This window comes from Anser anser (assembly GCF_964211835.1).
Source record: "Anser anser genome assembly, chromosome: 1".
NCBI classification, from domain to species: Eukaryota; Metazoa; Chordata; class Aves; order Anseriformes; family Anatidae; genus Anser; species Anser anser.
Window position 1 is genome coordinate 28,195,070 of NC_139720.1, and position 11,661 is coordinate 28,206,730.

Consider the following 11,661-nt stretch of genomic DNA (forward strand, 5'->3'; position numbering starts at 1 on the left):
CTTTCTATTGTTGGTCTACATGGTGGAGATTCATGTTAGCCCAGCTTCTGGCACCTGAAATGGCACAGATCCACTTGTAAGACAGCTCACCTACTCTGGCTCATGCTCTTTGTGCAAAGTACCCGAAGGTCAAAGCCTTCAGGAAGTGTTATAACAGAAAAATCACAAATAATACAAAAAATTACTATTCAGAACAGTAACAGGACAAAACTACAAGAAGATATACCAAAGTTTCAAAATAAAGATCTTTATTTCAAAATAGTGTTTGAGAATAGCACATCCAGTTAATAGAAAATACAAATAGCAAGTTACCATTTTTTCTCAAATGGGACAGTTTGCAGAGATATATACTGAAACACTGTACAAGTTCTCAAGAACTCTTATAAAATACAGTTAAGTTCGGATGTTTTATTTAAACTATATTTTCACATTTGTCTCCTTCTAATTACGATTGCTTTAATGACACAAGGTGCATATAAGATTGTCTACAGAGTGAAAATTACAAAACAGAATTTAATAATATAAATATAAAAAGGAAGTCCTTAAACTACATACTAATATTCTCTGCTACAAAGATACATTTTACAAAAGTGCTAATATCTCTATGACAAATAGTAGCAGATTACATTTAAATGTCAAACAAATCATGTTGGTTTTTTTTGAACTGTAATAATTTGATAGTTCCAATCACTGTGTTAATAAACACAGTATTTTCACTTTCTTGTATTTCACAATTGAAATGGGAAAATAAATATATGTCTGTGTGTGTGTGCACATGTGTACGAGAGTGTACACATATGCATAGATGCATGAACAGAGCTCTTGTATCTAGAATTTGTACTGGACAGTACAGTACTGGAAATATGTTCTTAATAGTAAATACATTCCTCAGATTTTCATAATTTCAAACAATCAAAACAATATCTGAGATCCTGTAAGTAGAAACAAGGGGCTGTGTAAATTGTATAATTCTTTTACACAGACGATACTCCCTGGATTAACATTTTCATTTCTTATACTATATCATCCTGTGGTAAAAGTAATGTTTACATCCATCATTCACTGAAAGCTTGAAATGCAAATGTGCAGTTTTCCAAACACAAAGTTGGAACTGCTCAGGCAGGGATGTCCTAACAGGACAGGAGACAGGAAGTCCTTTTCCCCACCCCCAGAAGCACAATCAGACAGGAAACAGCCATAATTCACCTCTCTGTGGTGAGGACACAAGGAAGGACAGACAGCTAGTGGTGCTACCTGGTCCCAGGGAGCATGGCCCCACCACCACTGTGTCAACCATAGGCCTACAATGGGTGAAGCACTGTCTACACGTTTTCCAAGGTGTATCAAGTCCCAGTGCTCACTGTGATGCCCCCAATTTCCCCAGAGGCATTATGCCTTACAAAGGCAAAATGCCTCCAGGCACTGCCACTCAACCAATGCACCTCTTCCCCCTTCCCAATGTGGTTCAGACTTTTAGGAGTCATAATTGAGCCCCATGGGCCTGATTCTGAGCTCAGGGAATTTATCAATTTAGCTATATGATTGCTTATTAGCCTGCCTATTACCATAATATCTTTGTGCTCTCTAACTGGAGCTACACCAATGGAAAATTCTGACACTAATGGAAATGTACTCAGTTTATGCAACACAGATCTGGCCCAGTATACGGGGAAAACAAAACAAAACAAAACCACCACATATGGATCACTTCTTGTAGTAACTATCAAAAAGCAGATAAGACAACCTCTGAGTAAATCTGCATTGCATCAGAATATAGCACAATATTGCAGATGTTAAGGCAAAAGGTAACACCTCCCAGCTCCTAAGTATAGTTGAGGATTTGGCTATTTTACCTTCAGTGATAACTTGCAGTAGTAGGCACTACTAGTCAGTGTTCACAGGGAGAAGCTTGGGTTAATATAAGGCAATTTGTTGACTTAGCTTCACATTCCTGTGATGTTTAGTTTGTCACATTTGCATAAACTGAATTCACTCCAGTGCAAAGAGACATTTATGATCAATTCACTTAACAGAAATATGGTATTGGCTATTGATGACTCTTTAACAAAGTATAAATTTACTAGATCCAACAATCTCCAAATAGGAAATCTGGAGCGTAGGTAGGAAAGTTTCAGTATGTGAGATCAAGATGTACAGGTGGTTTTGTGCAGAAAAGTTAATGAGCTACAGACATGGAGGGGAGAAACTAGCAAATGGGAAAGAAAATGGGTACCATTACTCCCTAAATCTGGGAATGCCGTAAACCTTTCTATGCGTTGGACTAAATTAATTTCACAATTGCACAGACAAAGACAGATATTTCTCAGAAAATCTTAATGGTATAATAGGGAAAAAATTGCCAACCAAATCCTAACTGTGTACTTATCAAACATTTCAAATCATATTACTTTTATATGAAAAGGGTATACTTTTTAAAAATATCCCTTTTTTACATAGCTTTTTAAAAAATATCACTTAAAACATATGCAAAAAGCAAATGTAATATTTTCATATATGATGACAGAATTCCTTGATTGAGTTTTAATTTGGTCTTTATATCCAGTTTAAATGGTGCAATCTTGTATGGATCATGCTCACACAATGAATAAATAAATATTAAATTACATGATACTAACTGTAAAGCCACAAAACCTGGCAGGGCCTCTGATGTACAGATTTAGATTCTTGAGTTAACTTTTGATATTTTCCCTTTAATAGCCAAATTTTGAAGATTTGTTAATTTATTAGTCTATGGATATATTTCATGTCTACACAGATTTCCAAAGTCTGTTTCTAAAAAGAAGCATTTCAAGTAATATTGGTAGTGAAGTAGAACAAAAGTTCTCTATTCTGTCTTGATTGATAACAATGAAATCTTGGTACTCTAATTGATAGTAAAATTTACATTGACTCTAGATTGCCAAATCTACATGTATTATTAACATAATATGAGGAATCTCTCTCAAACAAATGAGATATTCAAAACAAAAGAAACATTGTCAATGTGACCGTGGTAGCAAAACCAACAGTAGATTACTGGTGTTGAGAATTGAATTTAGTTTAAGATTATAGAACAAGGTTAGTTTGAACCCAAGGAGACTGAAACAAAGACATTTTGTTTTTAAGAACTCCTGTAAAGGAATGTTATGTATGTAGGCATTTGAGCATTTAAACATTAAAGTAGGTAAAGGCAAATACTTAAGGCTTTGCCCTGTAGTCTTTTCTCCAACTAAAATCTGTCACTCAATTCAAATGGCAACTTTGCCCTCATATGTCGCCTCCAGTATCAAGCCTATAATTCAGTTTCAGTAAAATCTTCCATTTGCAAAGCCAAAAGGAAGCTGGAATGTAGCTTGAGTTTCACATACAAAACTATACAACTTGTGTTAGAATACAGATTTGAGGATTGCTTACAAAAAATATTTATATATAGGGAATGAACAGTGCAATACCAGTTGGTCGTGTGAAAATCTTACCTTGTCTTTCTTCAAATGTATTTAAAGAAAAGCTCTCCAGTTTTTAAGAGATTACAAAGGGATAAGTATTTCAGGATGGGAAGCAGATCCCACAGCATTCCATGCAGATCTCCAAGCAATCTGAAGATTCACAACATGCGTCCATTATGCCACAGTCCATGTCACAAGGGCAGTTACAGTCATCTCCCATCTCGTCCCCACAGCAACAGCAGCAGGCCTCCGATGTGCAGATGCCACAGGATGCTTGTCCCAAAACAATGTTACAGAGAGTGAGAAATTCACAGAACAAGCAAGCCAGGATACAGTGAACACAGCAATCTTCACATGTACCAGTTCAGTAGAATGTCACATATTTAAAAAAAAAAAAAGGGGGAAGAAAAGAAAAAAAATTAATATGTCATTCTAAATGCAGTTGCATCACAATGTCAGATAAGTTGTTGAAAGACAGTGATTCACAGTAGACATAATCTAACACCATAAAGAACATTTTTCCTATCTTCAAGGTCGCTTATGCAGCCTAACATCTCCAATTCAATTATCAGTTTTGGTGTAAGTTTCGTTTCTCCAATTCATCTCATGAAAATTCCAAGTACTAAATGTCCACTTAAATTCATTTCTCCAGTCATTTATTATGTAAAATATCCATATCTATGATCCTCAGTCCCAATTACTTTGTTTCAGGAGAGTTCACACCTATACATGAATGTCAATATGCATCTCTCTCAAGTACTATTAAATTACATAAGGTAACTGGAAAGGTATCTCACTGTCAAAAAAAAAAAAAAAAGTACCAAAAGAATTAACTTCATGGAATTTATTCAACTATGGAATAACTTCAAACATTTGATACGTCCATGAGACATGACAGAAAAACACAAACACTGGAATTAAACACATGCCAATGAAATTGAAACTGAAGAATGAGGGATTTGCTTTCACTGTCATATAATCACAAAATGGTTTGGGCTGGAAGGGACCTTAAAGATCTCCCAGTTCCAAACCCCCTGCCATGGGCAGGTGTCTCCCACACACCCAATTACTCAAAGCTGCAACCAGCCTGGCCTTGAACATTTCCAGGGATGAGGCATCCACAGCTTCTCTGGGCAACCTGTTCCAGTGCCTCCCCACCCTCAAAGTAAAGAAACTCTTCCTTATATCTAATCTAAATCTTCCCTCTTTCCGTTTAAAACCATTACCCCTTGTCCTGACCTCTTTATGTACTGGAAAGCCACTATAAGGTTTCCCTTGAGCCTTCTCTTCTCCAGGCTAAACAACCCCAACTCTCTCAGCCTGTCTTTGTAGGAAAAGTGCTCCAGCCCTCTGATCATCCTTGTCACCTTCCTCTGGACCCACTCTTAACACGTCCACGCCCTTTGTGCTCAGGGCCCCAGAGCTGAACGCAGCAATTCAGGTGGGGTCTCAGAAGAGCAGAGTAGAGAAGGAGAATCATCTCTCTTAACTGGCTGGCCATTCTTTTGATGCAGCCCAGCATACGGCGGCTTTCTGGGCTGCAAGCACACATTGCTGGCTCATATTGAGCTTTTCATCCATCAACACCTCTCGGATCCTTCTCCACAGGACTTCTGTCAATTCACTCATTGCTCAGCCTGTATTCGTGCTTGGGATTGCTCCAACCCAGGTGCAGGGTCTTGCGTTTGGCCTTGTTGAACTGCATGTAGTTCACACAGACCCACCTCTGGAGCCTGTCAAGGTCCCTCTGTATGGCATCCCTTCCCTACAGCATGTCAACCACACCACACAGCTTGGTGTCATCTACAAACTCGGTGAGGGTGCACTCAATCCCACTGCCCATGTCACTGACAAAGATGTTCAATACCTGTTCCAGTAAAGACCCCTGAGGGACACCACTCATCACTGGTCTCCACCCGGACATCAGACCATTGACCACAATGAGTGCAACCATCCAGCCAATAGTAAGCATATAATATCTATGAAGTGTATTTAATTTGTAAGAGGCAGTGAACAGCCAGTCCAGAACGAAAATGAAAACTTTAAAATACACAAAACATTCAGGTTGGAGAATATTGTTCTTTCATAAACAGCTTTCATTTTTCTTCTTACAGCTTGCAAGCCTTTAACTCCTTTATCCACAGATATTTGAAGACTGGGAAGCTGTTCTGGGGAAAATATCCTGCATCATCTTATCCTTTCTGTTCCTACAGTCCATCACAGGTATCCGCTATGAGAGGCCATTAGCAAAGACAGGATATTAAACTACGCAGACATTTGCTCTGACCAAGTACTGCATCTTCATAGAAATCACAGGTTGGAGGCTGTTATTTTTGGGGAAAGCTTGCAATTACTTGCAATAGTAATACAATTACCAAGACTCTAAAACATATTTATAATATCTAAAGTGATGGAGCAACCCCAGCAACTACCTTGATTGATTCAAAGTATCTCTAACTTGCAGAAACTGACTGCGGGATAGCGTAGAGCTGACTTTACACTAGCAAGCACAATACTCACAGCAATGCAGCTCACAGTTCAACATTTTGCAATTTCTTGCAAATTTGCAAATTTGCAAATTCTTTCCCAGGAATGAAAGTAACTACCTGAATCCTTTGTCCACACTACTACCACAATGTTGCAGATGGATTTTTCCTAATTACTACATGAGTTAGATCCAAACTTATCTTGGGAATGCCTGTACTGCAATGTCGTCACAGTCACAATATACATAATGAGCATATGTATCCAACAGAAAAAAAAAATTTGAAACTTGCTTCAGCAAGAAGAAAAATGCAAGTAAGATTGAGCTATTTTTAAAGACAGTTGTTGCCTGTACTAAAAAGGCTGCTTTTTCCAAGGAAATGCTGTCACTAAATAAATGACCTTCATAGAAAACACAGAAGACATGTGAAATAAAGCTGGGGAGTATCAGTTCACTGAAGAGGACCAAAGCCATACCAATAGCGATTAATTAGCTGGTTGTCATGGAGATGGTGTTAAATTTGTTCAGGTACAATCTCCTTTCAGATTTTCTTTTAATGCAAAGGAAAAAGATAAAGAAGCCAAGAGTTGTATCTAAGAAGCCTTCATATTTGAAGAACTGAGATTTTTAGTATTTTACATCTTTAAAATACAACTGCAAGAAGCGAGTACCATAACAAATTTTGTTCTACAAACATCTTTTAAACAAAACACCTTAATAAAACTTTATGAGCATCAGTATTGAAAATGAGATGCTCAAACAAATCTTGCATGCTTCATACAGGTATATGCAAAATTGAAGGGTAAAAACTAAACATTTACATAAATTATAACATATATCTTTATTGATGGACAAGATACACAATTCATAAATTAAACCAAAAGGGACTGCACTTTCTGGACCCACAAAAAAAAAAAAAAAAAACAACTTTTCCCTTTACACTAAATCGATACTTAAAAGTAGAGGCCATATTGGTTTAAATGATGATATTTGCAAGGTAACAGCTACCAAATATGGCCCAAGATAACAGAAAGAAATAATTTTTTGCCTTTGCCTTTAGTGCTATGGCACAAACTCTGTGAGGGTCTTTCCACCTCTTCTTCACTGACTGAAACACTAAAAGAATTTTGTTGTTGTTGTTTATTTTAATTTCCACGTGTATTCAACACTTGACAAAGCATGCTGTTACCTAGCTCTGCCTGACCAGCTGAATTCAGAATCATGACTCTAAACATCAGCAATACCTTTTTCCTGGATGAATTGCTGGAAAAATTACTTCCATGTATGACTCCTACTTCTTAACTTCTTATCTACCGATGCAATTATAAATAAGAGGAAAAGATGCAGTCACAGTGGTTTTTGTAATAGCAGTGACATAAGACCTTAATGTCTCATAACATATCTCCAGGGTCCAAGGTTCAGGCTGGATGTTAGGAAAAGGTTCTTCACTGAGAAGGTGGTTGGGCACTGGCACAGGCTCCCCAGGGAGCAGTCATGGCACTGAGCCTGCCAGAGCTCAAGAAGAATTTGGACAACGCTCTCAGACATAGGGTCTGATTTTCGGGTGGAGTTGGACTTGATGATCGCTGTAGGTCCCTTCCAACTCAGGATATTCTATGCTTCTATGATTTTATATCTATACACTACACAAAACTTGCACATTCTTGTCTAGTACCCATATTCATACCCCAATCTGCCAGTTTCAAATAAAAAATTATAGAGTTAAAAACACTTCCTTTGGTTGCTGTTGTAGGATACCATGGTCAGAGAAAGCCATCTGTGAAGAAGATATTATATTAAACTCCCAAAGAGAGAATCTCAGGTTTATCAGTACCATGTTGGAGACCACTAATTCGTAATTTACTGTTTGCACTCCCTGATAATTCTTCCCTGGTTCCAATACCAACTAATTTAACATGTTAAGACTATACTTAATTTCCACTCTTTGAACTTACTACATCAAAATCCTAATAGTTTTTGCAGATGAGTGAATAGTGGAACAAATTATTCCAATTGGAACTAAACGTAATTTATATATTTGGGAAAAAAGGTAAAAAGTAAATTTGATGATCTTAAGGCCTGATAACATGTTTTCCAGAAACTTTGAACATATTTTAGCCTGTTCTGTTAAAGAAATGATACAGCAATATAAGTTGTGACACAACACCTATGTTACCTTAAAGAAAAGCTAGCTTAAAGTGATATAAGTGATATTTTTATTTTATTTTATTTTTTAGGATAAAAGTTTTTTTAATTCTTTTTTTCCCATTAGAGATAGTCATGAAAATAAGAATTAGGGGTGCCCTTTTACTAAGGACCAAACTGCATCTTCCTTGCTGTTCATGATGCAGCACTGTTGATAAACAGTTAACTTCCAAGTTTCTTGGAATTTAAGTTTTCACTTAAATACTTTCACAGAGAGAGAATAAGTTAGTCTATTTCTCATTACATAAGACCACCATTAATGAAGACTTTCCTTCAGACTTCCAAACTACACCATGCCAGTCAAAACATTGTATCACATCTGTTGAGTAGGACTCAAGCTCCCAGAAACTATGCTGGACATAAGTTATGATAGGCTTGGTCTGTAGGCAGTGAGAATATATCTTATTAGACCAACCCACTGTTAGTGGAAAAAAACAGATTCACTTTCAGACACACAAGCTCATCCATGATTATCCTTTCATTATAATCCTGGGATGAAAGTTTGACCTGAAGTTAAAAGGGTCATCTCATGAAGCGTTTTTAAATACCAGTGTAAGTAAAGCTGTTTAAAGCTGTTTCCTTAGACCTTTGGCACATCCCCAAAAGTCACAGATTTGTTAGGGAACTTCATGAAAACTCTTAAAACAATGCCAAGGCAAATAGAAGCTCAGCAAACTTGTCCAAGTTTTTGTTGCTTAGACCATACATGTAATTCCAGCTACCTTGCACTGATGTAGCCAGAGTGTATATGTTACAAATAACACCTACTTTAACTGGGCTATAAACGTTATCTCAGACAATATCCAGACTAGCAGCTTAAAATCTCTTAAAACTGTTTATCCACTGATACTCAAAGCCCAGGGAGCCCCACATTATCTCTTATCACAGTTATAATAGCTATGTTCAGTTAAGGAAAAAAATAATATTAACAATGAAAGAACTTTAATTTTTGTCTCTGTACGTCTTCAAACATTTGCACATTATTTTTTATTTCTAAAACCTTTGCATACACACATTGTTCTGATATCTAATTTATTTTAAATACTGATACATATGTTTCTTTTATTTCAACTTCCCTTTTATCCCCTCCTTTTCATTTTTATGAAAAGGTGCAGCTTTGCTTAAGAAACAGATTTTAAGAGAACTATCATCTAAACTGTACAAGATCTGCAGAAGTTAAACTGAAAAAAAAAGTGTACAGAGAAACATGCAGGCAGGCTGATCTGTGCTGCTTTTGTAATGTTTGACACTAACCTCTCACAAACTGACCCAATAAGCTTTCATACCAAGCAGGCAGGTCACATATGATAAAAGGTTTCCCTGTCTGTTATGGTAAATAAGCTCACTTACAGCATGCTGACCTTGGTCAGCTTTTTACTAACTATATCCACCGAGTTCAGACAACTCAAAACAAATCTCCAGGCACTCTGCTGTCTCACAGCAAGAATCAAAAAAGGGCAAACCTGCAATCAAAGTGCCGGTTGAGGTCCTCAGCGGGTGTTCGTGCCGGGCCCCCGCAGCGCCCTGAACAGAAGCCCCAGCAGGCGCTGTAGGCTTCCTGCCACCGGCACAAGCAGGGATAAGCCATGGCCAGGAATAACAGCCCTGGCCAGAGCAGCACAGCACTCAGCTACAAACAGGAGGTGAGCCATGGAGAAACCGCCCCAGCGCAGGTTTCTAAAAGGTGTGTGTTACCCAGAGGTGGGATGTCAGCTTAAAGAGCAGCTGCACACGTGCTAACACAACGCCATGCCCATAATATGTGGAGTTCCTGTGCAGCTTCTGCTACCCATCCTCTTTTAGAAAATTCACTATGTCCACTAAAATTCCGAAATAAAAAGAAATCCAGACAGAACAAACTGACATGTCAGATGGAGTATAGCTATCCCTGGAAAACAGAGCTCCATTTATTTAGATGGGGGTCAATAAAGTTACAAATCATGACAGGTGATATTTCAACATTTTAAATAGAAAACAATCATCTCTCTTGATCAAGAAAATTAAAATATTGCCTGAACAGGCAAAATGAACAGAACACTGCAAAATCAATAGAAACTTTCGTCAAAGTCTATATTCTAAACTCTTAATACAGACGTAACCTCAGAAGAAAAATGATCCAGGTTCAGTATGTTAAACATACAGAAATACTATGAAACGTGCCAACTTACAATACCTAAGACTTCCTTCAAATCTGCAGCTTTCATTTCCATTGTTCATCAAGGTAAATACAGACACTAGTTAGATGCCAGCTGGACTGTGACCTTATAAAATGGATGCTGTGGAAAGATCTTCCTTCATTACAGGCTCTGTGTTCCACTCGCTCATTTAACACAATGTGTAAAACATCTGCCAAGATTTCTATGCAAGCAAAACTACAAACCATGCTTAAAGCACACTGCTTTTCAAAATATTTTTCTTAAAAATTATAGTTTTGACCATATGATAATGTTAGTTGCCTTCTGACACAATCTTGTCTAACAAAAAACTGTTAAAGTACTAAAGTACTTCTTGCTCAGACAGAACTCCAGTTTAAAGCAAGTTCCAAAAGATAACAATGGAAATTTTGGCACAAGTAAAGAGATTTGCAGGATATTAATTAAGTAGCTATCTAAGGGCTGATAGGACCAATTCAGGAGTGTATATAAGAAATAAAAAAAAAAAAAAAAAAAAAAAAGAAGGAGGGAGAAAGCAGGAGAGAGAAAGAAAAAATGAGAAAGAGAAAAGGAGAGAAAGAAAGGATGAAAGAGAAGGAAAGAAAGTGAGAAAGAAAGGATGAAAGAGAAGGAAAGAAAGTTTGAGAAAGAAAAAGAGAGTGGGAAAAAGAGGAGTGAAAGAATGAGAGAAGAGGAGAGAGAGGAGAAAGAAGAAGGTAAAAAAAAGGAGAAGAGAGTGAAGAAAGGGAAAAGGAGAAGGGGAAGAAGAGAAAGGGAAAAGCTCTTTCTGTGTTTATGCACATACACACACATATGCACACACATGCTGCAGGCTTTCTTTATCTACCTCTCTCCTGCATCTAGCCTTATTACACCTCCCAATGACCTTTTTGAAAAAAAAAAAAAAATCCTTGGAAAGAAGATGTCTTGTCCTGTCTCTCTGGTTTAGGGAGCCTGGAAGGAATGAAGTAAAGATCTGCCATACATAAAGGGGTCTGTCTCATGGATCTGCTTACAGTAGTTTAACGAGCTACCCTGTCCAGATGAGCACAGTAGTTGCATGCTCTCAACCTTTCAAATACGTGAAGTGCCACCCTAAACTCAGATTATGACAGGTTGTCAGAACTTTGGTTGCTACCCTAACAAACGTAGTAATCTGTGAGGTCACAGCAACTTGACCACAAGTGAGAGCTCCATTTGAAAACTGTATTCTCTCTCTCCACCATTTACTTCTTTTAAACAATTGTTTTATTTAAGAAAGAAAGAGAGAAGAGAGAGAGAAAGAGAGAGAGAAAGAGAGAGAGAAAGAGAGAGAGAAAGAGAGAGAGAAAGAGAGAGAGAAAGAGAGAGAAAGAGAGAGAGAAAGAGAGAG

General features: G+C 37.5%; 1 protein-coding gene across 3 annotated transcripts in view; it reads right to left on the bottom strand.

Moving 5' to 3' along the window:
* Nucleotides 1-231: 231 nt before the first annotated feature.
* The window catches only part of MDFIC (MyoD family inhibitor domain containing), a 49,449-nt gene continuing 38,019 nt past the window's right edge, over nucleotides 232-11,661 (bottom strand). For all 3 annotated transcript variants that reach the window (XM_083838830.1, XM_083838831.1, XM_083838829.1), the window contains exon 5: nucleotides 232-3,794. In XM_083838830.1, the coding sequence (XP_083694956.1) occupies nucleotides 3,547-3,794 (248 nt within the window). In that variant the 3' untranslated portion in view covers nucleotides 232-3,546. The remainder of the gene's footprint in view (nucleotides 3,795-11,661) is intronic.